General features: G+C 38.2%; 1 protein-coding gene and 2 long non-coding RNA genes across 3 annotated transcripts; all 3 read right to left on the bottom strand.

The window, feature by feature from the left end:
• Positions 1 to 11,084: 11,084 nt before the first annotated feature.
• On the bottom strand, positions 11,085 to 12,808 carry LOC148788393 (uncharacterized). The gene is made up of 3 exons (XR_016065340.1): positions 12,757 to 12,808; positions 12,174 to 12,239; positions 11,085 to 11,298 (listed from the first exon to the last, which is right to left on the bottom strand). It is a non-coding gene; the product is annotated as an uncharacterized LOC148788393 (long non-coding RNA).
• A 2,762-nt stretch (positions 12,809 to 15,570) lies between these two features.
• On the bottom strand, positions 15,571 to 17,763 carry LOC148788392 (uncharacterized). Its single transcript, XM_088880048.1, has one exon. The coding sequence runs from the start codon at positions 17,761 to 17,763 to the stop codon at positions 15,571 to 15,573; it is 2,193 nt and encodes a 730-aa protein (XP_088736174.1).
• A 370-nt stretch (positions 17,764 to 18,133) lies between these two features.
• Positions 18,134 to 19,913, bottom strand: LOC148788391 (uncharacterized). The gene is made up of 3 exons (XR_016065378.1): positions 19,852 to 19,913; positions 19,276 to 19,339; positions 18,134 to 18,400 (listed from the first exon to the last, which is right to left on the bottom strand). It is a non-coding gene; the product is annotated as an uncharacterized LOC148788391 (long non-coding RNA).
• Positions 19,914 to 23,474: the final 3,561 nt, after the last annotated feature.

The following is a 23,474-nucleotide window of genomic DNA, read 5'->3' as shown; positions in this document are numbered from 1 at the left end:
CGTGGACTAGAGCCGCGTTACTTCTTTTGAGATGAATGAGGTTGGCCTTAGAGGGGTCCCTATCGAATCTTTTCTCCACTTTAGTGGCATTTTGTTTAGCCTGTTCGATTGTTGTAAAAATGTTCCCAAAGGTATCCTTGTTCCATTGTTTGAGAAGCTCCTTAATTCTGTAAATTTTCTGTTGAAGCTTGTACATCCCGTATCCTTCTATTGGGAGATACCAGATTGCTTGACTGTATCTAAGAAGCTATGATGTTTCTGCCACATATTTTGAAATCTGAAGGAGGAGGGTTTTTTTTCCTCAGTTTTAGTAGCATTGATGAGGAGTGGGTGATGATCCGAGAGTCTTTTGGGGAGATGTGAAACTCTAGTGGTATTGAAGATTTCAGTCCACTCGGAATAGAGAATCCTATCCAGTCTCCTCCAAACTCTGTTATTTGTGCAAGTGAATGGTTCCCCTTCAAATCCAGCATCGATTTGGCCAGTGTCAGACATCATCTCGTTAAGTCGTCCATGGATCCAGTTCTTCTCATATCTTCGCCTTGATTTTCATTCGGATGTAAAATAGTATTAAAATCCCCTCCTACAAGCCATGGTACGTTTTGGTTTGAGATTCGTGTCAATTCATCCCAAAGAATTCTTCTCGGAGTTCTGTAACACTTGGCATAAATGAAATTGCAAAAGATGTCCTCTGGAAGAGCTCCTGAGTTGACCTTAATTGCAAGAATTGTGTGTGATCCTGAATAATCTGGATGTCAACATCAAGCTTAGCAAAACACCAGATCTTATTGTTAGAGTTAGAGAACACAGAATGGAAGCCAAATTTGCGAGTAAAGTAAGCAACATCTAGTTGTATAAAAGCTTCTAGTAGAATTAACATATCAAGTTTGTTTTGAAGAAGTATATCTGAGAGAATTTTTATTTTTCCAACTTATCTATACCTTGAACATTCCAAATAATGATTTTAATCATTAAAATTGTAGGGAGGAAGAAGAGGCGGACCTTGTTTTGCATCTTGTGGATGATTTAGGCGTGATATTACCTTTGGTTTTTTTACCTTTCCCTCCAGTTTTTGGTGATTTGGTTATTATGGTGGTGCCTTCTAGCAATTTGTTTCTTTTGTACTTGTTTGAAGCTCTGGAATCTATGAAAATGATTTCTTTTTGTACTTCCTGCCCTTCTTGATTATGATCCTCCATATCACTCCTAATCTCGGAGGTATGGGTGATGTTGGTCATTTCATTCCCTCGTTCTGATTCAGTAGCCTTTACGGGAGGTATGAGGAGCTGCGTGTTTTTGAGTGTCTGCAAAGTGTTCTCCGTTTCCAGGTCCTTTAAGCTTTGGAATCGATTGGATATGGGTGTGGGTTCATCTTTTCCTTCACTTTCCAAGGGAGTTGTCTGTACCTCATAGGATGGTTGATTTTGTGAATGCTCCCTCCTACTCTTTTGTCTGCTAGTTTTTCCACTAACAATCCTTTTGACCGAGCGAGACGCCTGTGGTGTTATTGCCTTAGATTAGGAGTCCGGGACCTCAGTGACGTGTGCATGTTGAGGCTGTCTACTGATTGCATATTGTTCACTCAAGTTGTTGATAGCCTCCACATCACAATGTTACGCGAAGGATCTTGTTTCGGCTTGTTTTATCAGCATCCCAATCTTTATCAAGTAGTTCAGCAATCAGGGGATCTTCATAGCTGAAGTCATCGGGGCTAGCCACGACAGTGTTACCCAGTAGATTGTTCTCGAATGTGGCAAGTGATTCAAGTTCAAGTACATGAGAGATAGGAAATTCAACTTGATTAGCATTAATATTGATATCGTCTGCAGGTAATTTCCCTGTGTTTTCAGTGTGTGGTTGGTCACCATTTTGATTAATGTTCTCAATAAAAGTTGTAGCAGGTACGTTAGCAATTACCACATTCTTACCTTTTCTTTTACTATTAATCATTTCTCTAAGATACCTAGTCTCCTCATTCTAGTTAGATAATTTACCCGGAACCTTTGGTTCCAATTCATCTTGAGTTTTGTCATTATTGTGTTTAGCAATGTCTTGTCCAAGGTGATTATATGATGAGCAATAATGTGGGCAGTTTGCATAGAGAACTTGTTGTCTATAAGTTTTTCCCTCAATATTAAGATAAACGACTTGAACTTTAAGGCTGTAAGGTCCAGTTTAACACAGAGACAGGGTAAATCTGGCCTAGAGAGGTCTGTAGTAGGTTCATGCATTCTTAGAGGTTTTTTAATTTTAGAAGCAAGGGTGAACAAAACATTTTTTTAAAATAGATGAACTGGAAGCTTTGGTAATCTAATCCAAACCGGTGCAATAGATGATTCAATTTGAGGATCAAAACTAGGTGTCCATTTGAACACTCTCATATGAAAGCGATTAAATGTCCATTCACCTCTAGGCCAAATTCTAGGAAAACCTTCATTAGATAATCGAATCAAGACATGCTTAAAATTAAGTCTACCCACAATCACATTTCCTTTGAATCTAAGTTTGATAATTCTAACAGGCAGGAAGTTAAGATTCGGGAGGCCGTGAGAGAACTTACCCACAATAGTAAATTTCAACTTGGAAGCTAGTTGAGCCCTTTCCTCAGATAAGTACATAATACCTGGTTCGGCCTTATAGTTGGAATCAAATCCAACCGTGTGGATTTCATCGTCCTGGAAGGTTTTCTTGGCGGCTTGTACTAGGTCATGCTGAAAGTGCGTTGCCGGTGGATTTTGAACGATCTTGGCATAAGTTATCCTGGTGGGTTTCTCTTTAACGGGGGTTGCAATTTGAGATGTGGTGGGAATAGAATTTTGTGGAGCTGTATTTTGGGAGTCATCCATTTTTAGAAAAGGTAGTTCAAGCTTCCATCAGAAATTGAAATTTGCAGCTGGGGAAGTGAGAAGAAGTTTGATAGTTCCGGTGTCGTCGGGGCGGGTGGGGTAGGAAGTGAAGGTCGGGGAGGAACGGTGGAGCTGGGTTCAAAGTTGACCCATTTGGGAATGGTGGTGAGTGCTGGTGGTAGAGGGGCTGAAGGAGTGCCAGCACCGGTGATAGTTGCAGCAAGTGAAGGAAGAGGGCAGAAAAAAAAAAAAAGAAAAGGGGAGCAAAAGAAAAAGGAACAACCACCGGCGGAAGGTGTGGTTAGATGCGAAAAATGAGTTGGTTCCCATGTCGGCACGGGCTGTCGGCATCGACGGCGAACGACGACGATCTTGAGCAAAATTTGTGAGTTAGAGAGAAAAAGATGAGGTGGAGCTGTGTGGCGCGTGAGAACGCTTGAGGGGGTGGGTGGTGGAGCCGATCGAAGACGTGAGGTCGCCGGTCGGGGGGTTAGCCGCTGGTGAAGGGTGTCAGCGATTATAGCAGAGGGTGGTGGTCGGAGGTGACAAATGAGGGTTTGGTTCTTTATCTCTCTTTGTTTTCGGGTTTTTACAATTCACTATTGTAGATGCTTGAGTTTTGAGTCAACAAGCAACCCCCTTTATGATATCGCAAATGAGCATATTACCTTCTTATGAAAAAATAAATAGCGATTTTTACCACCTTATATTTTTTAAAATAGAAAAACTTACCCTCCTATGATTTTTAAAATGAAGCAACTTAGCTCCCAGTATAAGGAGGTAAATTCCATCATTTTAAGAAGTACGAGAGGGTAAATTGCTATAAATAGAAATCCTATTGGCAGGCGGCGGGATACCTTCAACAAGCTGAAGTCTGGCTATCATTCTGCTGTGTTTTTCTACAGTATCGAATATGATTCTCTCTTCTATTTCCCATCATTACTCTCCTTTTTCTTATTACGTTTTATCAGTTAAGCTTATTATTTTTCAAATTCGATACTAATTTAGGCGTTGGAGTGCTGACGTTTTATTTTGTAGGTCCCTTTTTGTTCAAATTCTTTTTTGGTCAGTCCATGCCCATCATTCCAGTTCAAGTCTACCGGACCCATGCTAAAATCACATGCACCAATTAACGTCGTTTGTTGAAAACTTGAGTTAAAGACGTGAGTTATCATGTAAACCCCGAACAACGCTACAAATAAAAAGAAGGCTGCGAAAACCTCTAGCAACAACCAGCCTTTACAAGTTGTTGCAGGATCCTCCCTCACCCCAATTGGTGGAGAATCAACCCCAATTCTACTCGCGCACAGGCCGCCTCCTAAGGTGGTTAATCCCCCTAGGTGGAGTACCTCCTCTGACATTACCACAGGAGAAATCTCCCTAACTATGTTAGGAGTTATCCAATAGGTGGTTGTGGTTACAATTCGGGAACAAATGGCAACGTCAAGCTCCTATGAGGGAAGTTGTCATCCTTGAGGGAGGAGTAGAAGAAGGCCCAATGGAGGGAGATACCTCCTTGCCTAGAACCCAACTGAATATGACGGGACGACTGATCCTCAAGAGTATTTCTCACGTTTTGAGAATGCTACTCTCTTGCATAGATACACATATGGAATTAAATGTCGTATCTTTGTTACCACATTCGTTAGGACAGAAGCAGTGGTTTAATCAATTGTCGGAGGAAGTGATAATAAGTTTTCAAGAAATATTCGATCCCTTTTCTTGCACTAGTTTGCCAGCAGTCGTAAGCTCCGAAGGACAGAACTCAGGCTTTTCTCTGTACAACAAAAAGACAATGAGCCATTGAAAGTATACTTACAGCAATTCAACATTGCCGCATTAGAGGTGTCCATTGCCACGTAAGAAGTGAAGGCCAACGTTTTTTTTCTTAAGGACTCTTGGACGGGGACTTCTTCAAGTCCTTAGCCAAAAAACTCATTTGCATGTTCAACGTAGTTTTGGCTCGTGCAGCAAAATACATCAACATGAAAAACGCCCACGCTTCTAAAAAGGAAAACCAGGGAGAGAAAAGGAAGGAAGTACGAGAAAGGTCTTCTCCAAGAAGCCTCGAATTGATTTTGAAGACAAAAAACTACCCTTCCAGAGGATTCATGCTGTGTACACCCCTCTAACACTACCCATGATTCAGGCCCTTATGGCAATAGCAGGAAAAGGTCTACTAACTCATCCTAAGTCATGGAGAGAAAGCCCTCAACGCCCAAAGTAAGACAAATTCTGCCATTTTCATAATGACTACGGTCATAGCACTGAAAAGTGCCGACATCTAAAAATTGAGAGGCTTATCTAGAATGGATATATGTAGGAGTACATTTGTTAGGTGAAACCCCGGGGGATGGGGCCATATAGAAAACAAGAGACTGAAAAACGGAAGCAAGTAAAAATTTTCAGCCTTGAAGCTCCCTCAGGGGAAGAGCATAATAGTCCATTTGGAGGCAAGACTAGCATCAACAACCCTCATCACAAAGGGGTTATTCGAATGATTGCAGGTGGCCCTGTTAGAAATGGTGACCAAAAAGCTAATTGGATTTGCGGTTTTGGGAACCATTTAGCAATCTTTATAAATGTGATATTATCTTGATGAATGTAGTAAGCATTCATCTGTGGCACCATGTGTTTGTTGTGCTTACTATTTACGTTGAATGATGTTTTAACATCACAACAAATGCCCACAGACCAATTTTATAACCAATGTAGTTGGGCTGCGTATTGGATGGAAGTTGTGAAACCATCTTCTAAGAGTTAGTCTGAAATATTCGAAGTCGAGGACCTCGAGACTGGGCATCGAGAGTCCTATAGAGACTTGCATTAAGTATTGGATTTATTAAATGAGTGTCGTGTTTCATAGGCGATAGATATGGGATGTCTATGAAATTTTAGTGTTAGTTGATAAAGTTGTTAGCTAATTGAACTGACTCGCATGAATCGTCATATGGAAATCTTGGAACTTGGTTGGTATCACTTGAATTCCCGACTTCGATATTACGGGATTAGTCCTTGGATATCAGGAATCATGACAGTCGCATGCATATGATGGCTATATCTTGGATCTGGCAAGAGATGACTGTGTCGTCGATGTGGTCATTATAAGCCTTGTACAGTGTAGTCGAATTATTTATTGAGGACGGTGGATTTCAAGACAGAATCTGTCTCCTAACAGTATATGATGGATATATGTCCTATATGCTTTGAGATGGTTGAGATTCTCTAAGTCTATGGCCATAGCGATTGGTCGAATAGGAAATGATTTTCTTTATCGATCAATAGAGTAAACGCATCTCAAGTATTCAACATAGTTGCAGACTTCGATCGGGAGACGGATGATGGAAGGACCGTTCCCGATGGTACTCGATTAAAGGTTAATTGAAAATAATTTAATTAAATTAGATTTAATTAATCATTAAGTTGGACACAAGCCCAAGTTTAGTTGAGGGTGAACCTAAAAAGTCACACAGATCACTATGGAATTGATTGAATTAATTTGAAATTAATTCAAGAAGAAACAAATTAATTTAATTTAATTTAATTAATTCAAAGAGAATATATATAAATGATTGTATCATTTATTTAGCAATTCATTTGATGGATGGCTCAAGAATTAATTATTAGATGAATTAATTTTTGGACTTAACACCTTTAAATTAATTGGATAAATTTATTAGGTTTGACGTAATTAATTGATTGGATCAATTAATTAGTATTTGGGCTTAGATCAATTAAATCCAAGCCTTCCATCCACAATAATATGGTGTTGATGCTACTTTCACTCATTCATGGTCTCACGAGTCGTGGCACCTTTGGAATGGAAGAAAGCTATACTATTATTGTGAATGATTGGAATATACTCCTGTTTCCCTGTCGCCCCAGTCGAGGGGGGGAGGAAGTTAAGATATTCATTTGGTTGATGGGTCGGGCCTAACGCTGAGTACGTGATTCGCTTGGAGTCCTCGGGATCACGTGAAGAGGCGAGGCAAAAAACCTTGGGGATCTCATTGGATGAGAATGGTATAGGTTACCTCCCATAAAGCCTTTTTTCGTGTGAATCGTAAAAGCTGGGGCATGGAGAATTGCATTTGTGGACTCCAAGCCCACTAGAAAATGGTTTCCCAGAGAACCACACTTGAGAGTGGTGGGATTTTTGAACAAATAGTGGGACGAGTTAATGACTGAAGACCAAGTCTTAAACTTGATATATAATATTACAATAATCTAATATATTTCTGTTTACATTTGATGAAAATGTCTAAGAATCCACTCACTGTAATTCTTGAGACTAAAAAATTTAATGGAATAAATGACAAATAGTTGATTGTGAAATCTTAGGATTGTCCTAAATTTTGAGAACCAAACCTATGTTCTGGATAGGTCTCTTCCTCAGACTATATTGGAAGGGTCCACATGCGAAGAACGCTTGACGTTTGAGTAGTGGCATGAAGACAACCAGCAAGTTCGCAGTATCGCACTGGGGTCAATGATCAACGACATCCAGAAATAGTACGATAGGCATGATGATGTCCAATCGATAATGCTCCGCATGAGCCAAGTTTATGCGGTTATCGGACCGGCATATTGGATATGCTGTGACAAAAGTATGTTTCAGTACCAAGGTGATTGAAGGGTCTTTTGTACAGGAGCATGGGATTAAGATGCTATCTTGTGGAGAAGCTCAAGGACCTCAAGGCTGATCTCAAAAAAGAGACGTATATTGATGTGATTCTTCAGTCTCTTCCTCCCTCCTTTCACCCGTTTATCGTGAACTATAAAATGAATAGACTTGACAAAGACATTCATGAGTTGATAAATATGTTGGTCCAGTACGAGGCAACGATTGAAAAACCTGCGTCGTCAGTATTGGTAAGGGAGGCTTCAACTTCTGAAGCGAAAGGCAAAGGGGCCGGACGTTGGGGGAGGAAGAAGGGTAAGACAGAATCAGCTATTGCAAGCACTTAGAGCGCTCCTGTTGCCCAGCTGGGCATGGGCAAAGGGAAGAACAAGGTGGTTCGGCAGTCATGGATTCCAAAAGATGTTTGCATTAATTGCCATGAAAAGGGGCAATAGAAGAGAGAAAGTCCATCCTCTATAATCAAGGTATAATTTGTTATTGACCCTTAACATGACTGCTATTATACTTCTTGGGTATTGGATACCAGTTGTAAAGCTCAAATCTGCAAATGGTTTGCAGGTGGTGAAAAGGAGTAGAAAGCCGAGACATAGTCCTGAAACTTAGCAATGGCAGGGATGTTGCTATTTGATTAAAGGACCAGATAATCTTAGTTGTTAGTGATCATGTTACAATAAAGTTTATATGACATAATTATGTAACCTAGCATGATCAAATTATGTTTTTCGTTGTTGGACAATATGGATTACATGATTTTGATCAATGATGGTTATTTCATTTGGAAAAGAATGGTTATTCTTGTTTGCTAGGTTGTTTACGTAATTATTTCAACACTATCTCGTAATTGGATTATGAGTGCTCAAAACAATGGTTCAAATGGATAATCAAGATAAACTCACAGAGCTGGCATGTAAAGGTAGGTCACATTTCTCTAGTTAGGATAAGGAGGTTGGTGAATTCAACGAGTCTAGAAATAGACAAGTTGACTCTACAAGCTTGCTAGTCCTTCTTGAGCAAGATGAGGATTGAATTCAACGAGTCTAGGACAAAGTGTGCTTGCCAATGGTCTATTGAATTAGATCAAATTAGATATCTATGAGTCACTGAATACACAAAGCCAGAAGGGGGTTCACAAGTCTAAGGACCTTTGGAAAGTTCGGAGAATGAGATTTGAAGTGGAGAACCAAACTGGTTGCAAAATTAAATCCTTCGATTAGATCGAGGTAGTGTGTATTTAGTGGGAGTTTTTGAAATATCTGACGAGATTGGAATTCTGATTTAGTGGAGTTCTTCCATAGAGTGCCACAATTGAACGGTGTCTCTGGTAAAGGAGGGATCGAACCTTGTTGGACTTGGATCGATTGTTCTTATACTAAACTACCTTGGCCCATGTGGCATGAAAAGTTTGTTTCCACAATGTACTTTAGTATATGGGATAGTCCTGCATACATTAAGGGACTAGTACGAGGCAAACTAGGTTTGTACAGGTTCATTTGTTATCCTAAGGAAAATTGAATTTCATTGGATAACTGATGTGAGGAGTAGCTTTTTGAGGAATCAAGTGGAGAGACACCTCAGTCAAATGTAGCAAACATTATTTGTAATTGAATTCTTTCGCTAACTCACTATATTCCAGCCTCCTGAGGGATGACTAGAACACCTTAGTTACCTAATAGGTACAGGTTTTGGAGTCTGACCAGTCAATTGGATTATGATCCAAAGACATAAGGAGAAGTGATGTAGGACATTCTGTTAGATGAATGGCTTGGAGCCATGAGATTCGATATGGATTACAAATTAGTTTTGAAACTTCCTGTATCTGGAATATTAGTTTAGACAAAGTTATGCAGGGTAAGACTAAAGTTGAGAATGACTTAGAAGGTCAGTGGCAGCTTAGCTGTGTTCCTAGTGTTTCAGGTGTGAACGTCTTACTCACATGGAATCATGTGAAGATAGTGGGAAACACTGAAGCACAAACATTATTCACACAATTTTCCATGAAGGAATTGAATTCTTTTCCTTATCATAGGGTTAAGATTTCCATGTCTCAGTCTTCGTGAACTGATGAGGAGCTTGAAAAGATGTTTGACATCCCCTATGTCTTTTGCCGTTGACAACATAGATATGCGGTCCGATACACTAGACCGAATGTAGTGTGTGCTTTGAGCATAATAATGGATATTGGGAGTGTATCGAGAAGGCACTGCATAGTAGTCAAGATTACTTTTTAGTGCCTAAATAAGGATTAAAGAAGCGTTCTTCATGTAAGTTAATGGAGAGTTGATTCTGGAAGGCTGTGGCAATACTCCCTTTCAGTTATATGTGAATGGTGACTAATCTCAATTTGAATGTACATTCAGACTTAATGGTGATGTAGTGGATTGGAATAGTTTCAAGCATGATGCCACAATAGTTTTCACCATGGAAGTCAAATGTATAGTAACTTTAATAGTTGCTCAGAAAGTGTTTTAGATGAAAAAACCACATTCAATCGTTGAATGTAGAGCCTAGCATAACCAAACCTGTAGTTACCCGGAGGATAACAACTAGGCAATGGCCCAAGCAAAAGGGCCGAAATCTCATCACAGATCCAAGAAAACTTCTTAGACGCCACCATCAGTTTCAAACGATGGTACAAAGAGGTGACGTGCGGTTGGACTGCATCATTTTGGTAAAAAATATGATAGACCCGTGAGACCAAGTAGGTATCGCATATTGCTCACTCAGATAGGTCTGAGGGATATGGGCAATTGGCTTTAGGTCAAGTGGGAGATTGTTAGAAATGGTGACCAGAAAGCCAATTGGACTGGCGGTTTTGGAAACCATTTAGCAATATTAATGAATGTGATATTATCTTGATGAATATAGTAAGCATTCATCTGTGGTACCATGTGTTTGTTGTGCTTACTATTTACGTTGAACGGTGTTTTAACATCACAAAAAATGCCCACAGACCAATTGAATAATCCATGTAGTTGGGTTGTGCATTGGATGATAGCTATGTAACAAACTTCTGAGGGTTGGTCTGAAATGTTTCAAGTCGAGGACCTCGAGACTGGGCATTGAGAGTCCTATAGAGGCTTGTACTATGTAATGCATTCATTAGATGAGTGTTGTGTTTCATCGACGACAGACATGCGATGTCTATGCAATTTTAGTGGATTAGTTGACAAGGTTGTTAGCTGATTGAACTGACTCACGGGAATTGTCATATGGAAGTATTGGAGGTTTGGTCGGTATGACTTGAATTCCTGGCTTCGATAATACAGAATTAGTCCTTGGACTTGAGGAATCATGATAGTTGCATGAATATGATGGCTATATCTTGGATCTAGCGAGAGATGACTGTGTCTTCGATGTGGTCATTATATACCTATTCCAGTGTAAGATTATGTATTGAGGACAGTGAATTTCAAGATAGAATCCGTCCCTTATCAGTATATGATGGATATATCTCCTATACTGTAGCATCCCGCTACTCGCTACATCTAATCATTTCTATTTCATCCTTTCTTTAATCAAAATTCATTCTATAAGTAATTCTATTTCAATCAGTAAAATAAATTCCAATTTATCAATATAATATTATATGTCACAAAAGATAATATATATCACCAAAAGTAATATTTACCCTCACTACATGTTCTCGTGTACATAACCTCAAGAAAAATCATACCACAACTTTTAAACACAAATCCCGACAAAAGACCAGAATATTTACAACCCAATAATCAAAAACTTTGGCTTCAGAAGTCACGGCTGACCCACCTAATAAAGACGACGGCACCGCTCAAAGTTAGTGTGACCTATCTCCTGAAAAGTACGTGGCAAGGAATGAGCTGCCAACTCAATAAGTATAGCTGATCAATTTATATATATATACACAAACAAAGATTCACGTACATGCAGTCATACCGACAACAGTCATTCGTCATACAGCAACATCAAATATAAGCAACAATACATACTCACAGCTGTAAATCAATCCACGACATAATATTCATTCATTATCATTTATTAGTTAAGGGCCCCACTTACTCTAACTGGAGTACATCAGTCAATGGTTTCGCCGGCCATCATCATATCATATACAGCCCAGGATACCCGTTGTGTGATATCCCCACACTCTTTTACTTCAGCTGTGTAGCAATATAGCACAGGACATCACAACAAACATGGTACCCCCACACCACCCCAGTGTGTAGCTAACAAGCACAGGATATTCCCTGCTGCCCCGAAATACCCCGGTACCCTACGCGCCATGGTACCAAGCTTAATTCACATATTTTTCATATCTTAATATCAATCACATTTTCATAAACCATTGACTGTGTTTCCAACTAGGTAAGCATCATCTTTTATTTCCATTCACGATCATCATTCTTTTCTTTATAATAATCACTTTCTCAATAACAACTCCCAATTTGATTTCATCAACAATCAATTATATGATTATCGCATAATCATATCCCGCATATCTCTACATTACCATCACATACCACATAGTAACAATTTCATCAATATTCAAATAATCCACAACTAATTATGTAAACAATCAATATACGAAAGCCACGTATAATAATATAAAGCCAAGTCCATGATCGCATCCAAGAAACCAATATATATAATATATACAATACTACACATATAGATATATATTATATATAAATCCAATTAGCTATACTTACCTTATATCCCGAAATGCTTCTATTTTACGAGGGACTGCTCAACCCTCTCTACCTTGTCGTCACGTCCTATAATAAATTATAATACGTATAATCAATATATTTAATTTACCAAATAATTCATAAGAACTCACTTAATCAAACCCCTTATATATTTATAACTATCATTTTTAATAACATTCGTAAATTATATTACCATTGAAACCTCATTTTCCTCTTTAATAACATAATATTTCTAAAATATAACTTCCGAAGTATTTCTATGAATTTCCTGTCAATTTACCGTTGCTATACAATTTAATTAAGCAACAATACATAGAATTACATATTTAGTTAATCATTCCGATGGAATTGTGTAAATTAGCTATAGTAATAATCAAATCTAACAAATCTAATATTTTAATTACCCAACTATATCATTTTTATAGCAATTGTGATATTTAATACGACACTAATTTAAATAGCCAAAATTATAAAATACTCCAATTAGATAATTCACCGCTCAATATAATCAACATTTAATAAATGAACTAATTAAATAATATAATTATTTAAATTATTAAAGATTAAACTCTAAAATCCGTACCTCTGTTTTCCGAATGTGTGTGCGTCGGCGTGTGTAAATGTGGGTGTGTGTGTTAATATGTAATTTCTCTTTCAATTCACATACTTATATATATATATATGTTTAATAATTGGTGAGGCGGTGGCAGCACATGCCACTGCCCACCTTTTTTCCTTTTTTTTTTTTATATATATATATTATAATTTTGATAATTACCATTGTATCCTTCCTAATTTCCTAATTAGTATAATTTACTTCCAAATATTATAATAAACTCCAATTTAATCCGTTCAAGTGTTATTAAATTCCAAATTCAATCTATAATTTATTTACTAATTAAATTTAAATTTTTAATAATTATCAATTAGTCTCCCAATTACGTAAAAAATTCTACGGACGTCACAATTCTCCCCTCCTAATAAAAATTTTGTCCCCGAAATTTAAGTAACTTACCCGCTCAATGGAATAAATAGGGATATTTCTCTTTCATATGCTCCTCAACCTCCCAAGTCGCTTCCCTCGGGGAATGATGACTCCATCTTACCTTTACCATCGGTATATCTTTATTTCTTAATTTCCTTACATTTCTATCCAAAATCTCTGCAGGCTCCTCCACATATGTTAACTCCTCAGAAATCTCTATCTCCGGCTCATGAATAATAGGACTAGGATCAGACCGATATCGTCGCAGCATCGAAATGTGAAAAACATCATGTATTTGTGATAACTCTGCTGGTAATGCTAGTCGATACGCCAGTCGTCCGATTCTTTCAATAATTTCATACGGTCCCATATATCTCGGACTCAGCTTCCCTTGCTTGCCAAACCTCATAATTCCCCTCCAAGGAGATATTTTCAGGAAAACCTTATCACCAACTTCGTACTCCATCTCTCTTCGGTGTTGATCAACATAACTTTTTTGTCGATCTTGTGCTGCCTTCAAACACTTCTTAACTACCTGTACCTTTTCCACTGTTTCCTGCACCAGTTCAGGACCTTCTAGTTGTCTTAGTCCTTCTATATCCCAACAAATCGGACTGCGACACCTTCTTCCATATAAAGCTTCATATGGAGCCATACCGATACTAGAGTGAAAACTGTTATTATATGCAAACTCCATTAGAGGTAGATGATCATCCCAGTTGCCCTTAAACTCCATTGTACAAGCTCTCATCATATCTTCAAGGGTTTGGATCGTTCTTTCTGACTGCCATCTGTTTGAGGATGAAATGCGGTACTGAAATGTAACTTTGTGCCCAATGCCCTTTGTAAACTTTCCCAAAAGCATGACGTAAATCGGGGATCTCTGTCTGACACAATTGATATAGGGACTCCATGTAATCTCAGTATCTCAGAAATGTATAACCCAGCTAACTTATCCAATGAATCAGTTATTTGTACCGGCAAGAAATGATTGAATGTTCGTGGCAACCCCACGACAAAATCCATAGTGATCTTCTCCCACTTCCATTCTGGTATTGATAGAGGTCGCAGTTTACCTACTGGTGCCTGATGTTCTGCCTTTACTTGCTGACATGTCATACATTTAGCCACAAATTCAGCCACATCCTTCTTCATTATCTGCCACCAGTAATAGGGTCTTAAATTTCGATACATTTTTGTAGTACCAGGATGCATTACATATGGTGCATTATGAGCCTCCCTGCAAAATCGCTTCGCGTAACCTATCCGTATCAGGCACACAAACTCGTCTCCCATTCACTATTACTCCATCAACTCTTATTGAAAAATTTGTTTTCTTACCAAGTCTTATTCTTTCCAGCATTCGCAATAAGAAAGGATCTTGAGTCTGCGCTTCTTTGATCTGATCCACAAAGTCTGGTTTAATTCGCAAGGCTGCAAACAAACCCGCTACCTGATCAATCTCTAGTTCCGTATTCATAGACCTCATCTCCAGCAGCAATGTCTGATTGTGCCTCCCCAGATTGGCTAATGTACTTGAACTCTTTCTACTCAAGGCATCTGCTACCACGTTCGCTTTCCCTGGATGGAAGTCAATAGTGCAATCATAATCCTTCAGCAATTCTATCCATCTTCTCTGTCTCAAATTCAATTCCTTTTGTGTCAAGATATATTTCAAACTTTTATGGTCAGTAAGGATCTGAAATTTTTCTCCGTACAAGTAATGTCTCCAGATCTTCAGTGCATGCACAATCGCGGCTAACTCTAAGTCATGTGTAGGATAATTTAATTCATGGTTCCTCAATTGACTGGATGCATAAGCAATTACCTTTCCGTTTTGCATCAACACACATCCCAAACCCTGTTTAGAAGCATCTGTATATACTATATATCCACCGCTACCAGACGGCAAAACCAAAATCGGATTGGAGGTCAGTCTCTTCTTCAACTCATCAAAACTTTGTTGACACTGTTCCGTCCACTGAAATTCTACCCCCTTTCTGAGCAACTTGGTTAGAGGACCGGCAATTATAGAGAAACCCTCAATAAATCTCCTGTAATATCCAGCCAACCCTAAGAAGTTTCGGACTTCAGTGGCATTCTTTGGTACTCTCCACTCCATAATAGCTTTTACTTTTGAAGGGTCAGGCATAACCCCATCACCAGATACTACATGCCCAAGGAAAACCACCTGATTTACCCAAAATTCACATTTGCTTAACTTAGCATATAACTCCTTCTCTTTCAAAATCTGTAAGACTATCCTCAAATGTTGCTCATGCTCATCTCTATCCTTCGAGTATACCAAAATGTCATCTATAAACACAATAACGAAGTAATCCAGATATTCCTGAAATGTACTGTTCATCAATGCCATGAATGCCGCTGGTGCATTTTTTAACCCAAAAGGCATCACCAGAACTCATAATGACCGTAACGAGTACGGAAAGCTGTCTTCGGTATGTCATTCTCTGCTATCCTCAACTGCCAATAACCAGATCTCAAATCGATCTTTGAAACTATTGTAGCTCCCTTTAACTGGTCTAGCAGGTCATCAATCCTCGGCAATGGATATTTATTCTTCACTGTTACCCTATTTATTTGACGGTAGTCGACGCATAACCTCATACTTCCATCTTTCTTCACAAACAGCACTGGTGCTCCCCACGGCGAAGTACTCGGCCTGATAAACCCTTTCCCCAATAATTCTTCGATTTGCTTTTTGAGCTCTTGTAATTCCACTGAGGCCATTCTATACGGCGCAATAGAAATTGGGGCAACTCCCGGAAGAGTTTCTATGGTAAAATCCACTTCTCTATGCGGTGGCAATCCTGGTAAGTCATCAGGAAATACTTCAGGGAAGTCTCTCACTACCGGGATTTCTTCCAACGCGGGATTAACCTTTTCGGTATCTACCACATGGGCTAGATATGCTTCACAACCCTCTAACATCAATCGTCTTGCCTCCATGGCTGATATTACACAAACTGGTACTACCTGACGATCCCCCACAAATATTACTTTTGATTCGCCAGAACATTCGATCATCACTTCCTTTTTATAACAGTCAACTATTGCTTTATGTTGCGCTAACCAATCCATCCCCAAAATCACATCAAACTCCTTCAAATCTAGCACTATAAGGTCTACAGGTAAATTTACATCTCCGATTCTCACTAAACTCCCTTTTCTAACACTGTTCACTATCACACCCCCTCCCACGGGCAAATAAACCATCAAATTACATCCCAACGAACTATTCTCCCCCGGTATTTTAGATGCAAATTCGGATGAAATATATGAATGTGTAGAGCCAGGATCAATCAAAACATAAGCCGCAATGTTATATAACAATATCGTACCTGATATCACGTCATTCGATGCTGGGGCTTCCTCTCTAGTAATGTTATATATCCTTGCCTGGGTCTTTCCCTGAGTAACTTGTGCTCCAACCCCCCTCATACCGCTACTAGTGGCGTGGCCCCTATCTCTGCTACCCGCGCCTCTACCTCTACCTCTGCCTCTCCCAGTTCCCCTGTCACTACTCCCAACATTGCTTTGGCTCTGGGTCCCACTAGCAACACTTTCAACCACGCCTATAGTCTGACTAGAACAGTTCCTGGCTATGTGTCCTCTACCTCCACAGCGATAGCAAGTCTTGGGTATATCCTCCCGTCGCCAACATGGCCCTTGATGTTGTCTTCCACAGGTAGAACAGCTTGGAGGAAAAACTGGTCCTCGACCATAACTCGGTCCAGCTTTCCTTCCTGATCCAGTAGAAGGCGTAGCAAATGAACTGCGTTCAAACGAACCCCTGTTAAAGCCCGTGGATCCACCGAACCTCTGTCCGCTACTTCCTCGAAAAATGGGACCACCACGTGTAAAACTCCCACTTCCCGTTGAGAATGAGCGACCGGTTCCCCTCTTGGTCAACCTACTCGATTCCCCTATTGCATATGTTGATTTCCTCTTCTCTTCCCCCTTCTTCTTGTCCTCCATTACTGCTTCTTCCATCCGAACCGCCGATTCAACAAGAGTTTTAAAATTTGTAATTCTGACTGCGAGACCTCTTCTGATCTCCGGTCGTAGCCCTTGCTCAAAACGGTAACAACGATCCTCCTGCATCGCTATTGCTTCTGGTGCATACTTGGCTAATGCTGCAAAATGGAGTTCATATTCTGCCACTGTCTGATCATCCCCTTGCACTAAATTCGGAAACTCCATCCTCTTCTTGTCTCGGTACATCTTGGGTCTGTATTTATCATCAAATTCTTTCTGAAACTCAGCCCAAGTTATTTCCCTTGGCTCATATCCCCTCTTTACAGACCTCCACCAAATCAAGGCATTACCCACGAACAAAGAAACAACGTACTTAAGTCGATCCTCTAGAGTGCAATTTATTAAGTTCATCACATCTTCGACTTTTTCCCACCATCTCTCAGCAACCTCTGAGTCTAGCGTACCCTCAAATTCTGTGGCCCCCATCTTTCTGATTCTTTCATAGTTACGATCAATTGTAGGGACTACTGGTGCTGGCACTGGAGTGGATGCGCGTGCTTGTGCAAGTAACTGCGTTTGTGCTTGTGCTTGGGCCTGAAAAGCCATTTGAAATATCTGTGCATACTCTGGTGGTAATCCAACCACTGGAACACCACCGGGAGGAATAGGAGCATCAACACCAACACCCTCTCGACCTACTTCTACCCCACCTGAACTTGCAGGTGCCACTGAGCCCTCTACAGATCCGCTGACTCTTCTCTACTAGCTACTGGGTCAGCACGTCAACCTTGAGAAGCCATCCTACATTAAACAATTCAATCATTAAAGACATCTCACAATCATTACCCTAGAAACGTAGACCTGCTCTGATACCACCCAATGTAGCACCCCGCTACTCGCTACATCTAATCATTTCTATTTCATCCTTTCTTTAATCAAAATTCATTCTATAAGTAATTCTATTTCAATCAGTAAAATAAATTCTAATTTATCAATATAATATTATATGTCACAAAAGATAATATATACCACCAAAAGTAATATTTACCCTCACTACATGTTCTCGTGTACATAACCTCAAGAAAAATCATACCACAACTTTTAAACACAAATCCCGACAAAAGACCAGAATATTTACAACCCAATAATCAAAAACTTTGGCTTCAGAAGTCACGGCTGACCCACCTAATAAAGACGACGGCACCGCTCAAAGTCAATGTGCCTAGTCAGTGTGACCTATCTCCTGAAAAGTACGTGGCAAGGAATGAGCTGCCAACTCAATAAGTATAGCTGATCAATTTATATATATATACACAAACAAAGATTCACGTACATGCAGTCATACCGACAACAGTCATTCGTCATACAACAACATCAAATATAAGCAACAATACATACTCATAGCTGTAAATCAATCCACGACATAATATTCATTCGTTATTATTTATTAGTTAAGGGCCCCACTTACTCTAACTGGAGTACATCAGTCAATGGTTTCGCCGGCCATCATCATATCATATACAGCCCAGGATACCCGTTGTGTGATATCCCCACACTCTTTTACTTCAGCTGTGTAGCAATATAGCACAGGACATCACAACAAACATGGTACCCCCACACCACCCCAGTGTGTAGCTAACAAGCACAGGATATTCCCTGCTGCCCCGAAATACCCCGGTACCCTACGCGCCATGGTACCAAGCTTAATTCACATATTTTTCATATCTTTATATCAATCACATTTTCATAAACCATTGACTGTGTTTCCAACTAGGTAAGCATCATCTTTTATTTCCATTCACGATCATCATTCTTTTCTTTATAATAATCACTTTCTCAATAAAAACTCCCAATTTGATTTCATCAACAATCAATTATATGATTATCGCATAATCATATCCCGCATATCTCTACATTACCATCACATACCACATAGTAACAATTTCATCAATATTCAAATAATCCACAACTAATTATGTAAACAATCAATATACGAAAGCCACGTATAATAATATAGAGCCAAGTCCATGATCGCATCCAAGAAACCAATATATATAATATATACAATACTACACATATAGATATATATTATATATAAATCCAATTAGCTATAGTTACCTTATATCCCAAAATGCTTCTATTTTACGAGGGACTGCTCAACCCTCTACCTTGTCGTCACGTCCTATAATAAATTATAATACGTATAATCAATATATTTCATTTACCAAATAATTCATAAGAATTCACTTAATCAAACCCCTTATATATTTATAACTATCATTTTTAATAACATTCATAAATTATATTACCATTGAAACCTCATTTTCCTCTTTAATAACATAATATTTCTAAAATATAACTTCCGAAGTATTTCTATGAATTTCCTGTCAATTTACCATTGCTATACAATTTAATTAAGCAACAATACATAGAATTACATATTTGATTAATCATTCCGATGGAATTGTGTAAATTAGCTATAGTAATAATTAAATCTAACAAATCTAATATTTTAATTACCCAACTATATCATTTTTATAGCAATTGTGATATTTAATACGACACTAATTTAAATAGCCAAAATTATAAAATACTCCAATTAGATAATTCACCGCTCAATATAATCAATATTTAATAAATGAACTAATTAAATAATTATTTAAATTATTAAAGATTAAACTCTAAAATCCGTACCTCTGTTTTCCGAATGTGTGTGCGTCGGCGTGTGTAAATGTGGGTGTGTGTGTTAATATGTAATTTCTCTTTCAATTCACATACTTATATATATATATGTTTAATAATTGGTGAGGCGGTGGCAGCACATGCCACTGCCCACCTTTTTTCCTTTTTTTTTTTTTTATATATATATATTATAATTTTGATAATTACCATTGTATCCTTCCTAATTTCCTAATTAGTATAATTTACTACCAAATATTATAATAAACTCCAATTTAATCCGTTCAAGTGTTATTACATTCCAAATTCAATCTATAATTTATTTACTAATTAAATTTAAATTTTTAATAATTACCAATTAGTCTCCCAATTACGTAAAAAATTCTACGGACGTCACATATACACTCTGAGATGGCTCAAACTCTCTAAGTATATGGTCATAGCGATTGGTCGAATAGGAAATAGTTTTCTTTGTCGATCAATAAAGTAAACGCATCTCAAGTATTCAGCATAGTTGCCTGGTCCAGGATGGGAACCGATGCCAAATTCCATACCCTTACTAAAGCCTGGAGATAGTGGATGGAAGGACCGTACCTGCATGAAACTTGAGAACCTAAATGTTCACGCCAACATTCACCTAGTCTATAGTGTCACGGACCGTTGCTAGACGACCACCCACGGTGACGGGCATTTCTGATTAATTATTAATTGAAAATAATTAATTAAATTAGATTTAATTAATTATTTATGTTGGACACAATGCCCAAGTCTAGCTGAGGGTGAATCCAAAGAGTCACACACAAATCACTATGAAATTGGTGGAATTAATTCGAGAAGAAACGAATTAATTTAATTGAATTAAATTAATTCAAAGAGAATATATATTTAAATGATTGGATCATTTATTTAATAATCTATTTGATGTATGGCTCAAGAATTAATTAATTGGATTAATTAATTTTGGGCTTACCACCTTTAAATTAATTGGATTAATTTATTTGGTTTGGCTTAATTAATTAATTAGATCAATAAATTAGAGTTTGGACTTATATTTATTTAATTGGATTAAATAAATCTATAGACTTAGTTGGGTTAAAATTAATTTAATTAATTATTGTCCAGCGGACTTTGGTTGGGCTTGATTTAATTTGATTAAATCGAGCCCGGTGCATATTTGAAGTCCAATCCCATTTGAGGGTGGTTGGAGCAAGTCAAGAAGGAGTTTAAACTCCTCACCATGATGAAGATAATGGAGTGGTTATTTTCATCATGGTTGAAGGTTATATGCATGTGTGTGTCTAGGTTGCCTTGGAGGCAAACTTGGTAATTATTGAATTTTGAATTCAATTGTATTTAATATACAAAACTGCACACACATCCATCATAACCACCACAAAAGACATGAATTTTTCCTCCATTTTCTTTAAAAAATATCTCCTTTTTGTTCTATTTTGAATTGGATTCAAATTAGAACACAAAACAATCCAAAAGCATTAAACCATAGTGTTGTGTTTGGAGTTGTTTTTTTTCTTGTTCTTTGTTTTATCTAGCAATAGAACAAGATCTTTACCTTTTTCATTTTGTGGTGTGGACAACTTAAAGGAATTTTAGGTTGAATTCTCAAGTGAACTGAACGGGAGAACATACAGGGAACAACACATGTTGCAGTTTTCTAAAGAAATAAAAAGTAAAGTTTTATGTTATGTTTCTATACCTTTTTGTTTCATCCTTTGGCCACACATCTAGCATGTTTACATGGTCATTATTATGCTTTTGACAAACACCAAACGCCCGGGAATTTCAAAGGGAACACCCCTTTGAACCGATTTTAAAATTTTTATTTCACGCTTTTATCGCATTCCTGGACCATATCGATTCTTTCAGTGGTAATAGAGCCCGGTTCGATATTGTGGCCTTAGGATTAATATATTATTATGTGTTGAGCATGAACAACATTTTTAATTTGATTTTAGAAAGCATGTTTTATGGTTTTGAAACATGATTATATGTTTAGGAAATATGTGTTAATTTTGCTTTTAAATTATGGATATCTATGCATTTTTTAAAATTGAATTTTCTGTATATGCATGATTTTATTTCAGTTTTTAATTGCAGAAATAAAACAAAAATTGAAAACTGGAGCACCACAACCGTTGCTACCCTGTCGGCCGGTCACTGGTGAGCAAGGTGTGCGGCCCGCCTCGCGCCCGCTGGTGGGCGTGCCGGCAAGGCGGCAGCACACAGGAGCACGCCCAGCGCTCGTGCGCGCGGCGTGCAGGCAGGGGCGCTTGTGCGCGCGCACGTGTGCGGCCGGCAGCAAACGGTCGTTTGTTGTTTCGAATGGTTGGACTGTTTTATACCCTTTTCTTCTAAAAATTGGATTTTTCTGTTTTCTACAATTTTTTCAAAATTATTAATTTTGGGAAATTTTAGTTTTAGTTAAATTGGATTTTGCTAAAATTAAATTGTGCCTTAAATTAATTTGAAAATAGTTTCCAAACAAACAAAAAAAAATTAAGAATTGTACATTGGATGTATGAGTGATATCCATTTTCTAATTGCATTATTAGTATGTTATTTATTGCATTTAATTATGTTTCTGGTATTAGATATTGGATATCTTTTATTAAATACATGGATTGCATTTATTTGTATAACATGTTTATATTTGATATAAATGTGTTAATTATTGTTTATTGGATAAACAACGGGGATGATCACAAAGCCCATTGGCCGAATGTATGGTTTATTTTATGTTGGGTGAGGTCTGCGTGCCTTTTTGTTTTAATTCCTTCTTTCTTTTTTCTAGCCTTGATAAGGTTTGCTTTCTCCCTCTTTTTGTACTCCCCCCAACTTCTGATTGGGGTTTTCATTTTCAGTTGTAATGAGTGTAGTTAGGAATGTAAGGTTTTATTTATTTGGAATAAATGTAAGCTTCCAACGGCGTTGAAGGCCTAGGCCTATTGGACGGAGCTCACGATGGAAGAAGAACAAAGAGGAAGACCCATTAGAATGAAAATGGGTTACTATTTTGTAATAGGTAGGCCACACCCTAAATTGACTATAGACTCGCTAGGGGCTCAGTGGGTCACTTAGAATTGGGCTTGTGATCATCCAATAGGGGCAAGCTAGGCTTATTTTGCATGTGGTAAATATTTTAATTTTTTACGTATGATGTGTTTGGAATGCGTTATTCTCAATCATAAAATTTTGTCATGCAAAATGTTACAATGATGAGGTCTCGGTCACAACTGACTTGAACTCCCACTTGGATGGTCCAAGTAAATATTAGGCCTAAAATGGAATTAAATCAAATGGTTTGATAATTCCAAGCCTTCCATCCACGATAATATAGTGTGGATGCTACTTCTACCCTTTGTGGTCTCACGAGTCGTAGCACATTTGGAATAAAAAAAAGCTACACTATTATTGTGAACAAATGGAATATGCTCCTGTTTCCATGTCTCACGAGTCATGGGGAGCGACAGTCGAGATATTCATTGGGTTGATGGGTTAGGCCTAACACTGAGTAATGTGATTCTCTTGGAGTCCTCGGGATCACGTGAAGAGACAATGCAAAATATCTTGGGGATCTCATTGGATGAGAATGGTAATGATTACCTCCCACAAAAGTTTTT

Source organism: Sesamum indicum, linkage group LG4, assembly GCF_026168435.1.
Source record: "Sesamum indicum cultivar Baizhima isolate 11 linkage group LG4, ASM2616843v1, whole genome shotgun sequence".
NCBI lineage: Eukaryota > Viridiplantae > Streptophyta > Magnoliopsida > Lamiales > Pedaliaceae > Sesamum > Sesamum indicum.
Note: the sequence above shows the minus strand (reverse complement) of the source record. Positions and strands in the feature narration are given on the sequence as shown.

Bases quoted from the DNA above. Each gene is read 5' to 3' on its own strand.
- LOC148788392 (XM_088880048.1), bottom strand. From the start codon at position 17,763: ATGGCTTTTCAGGCCCAAGCACAAGCACAAACGCAGTTACTTGCACAA.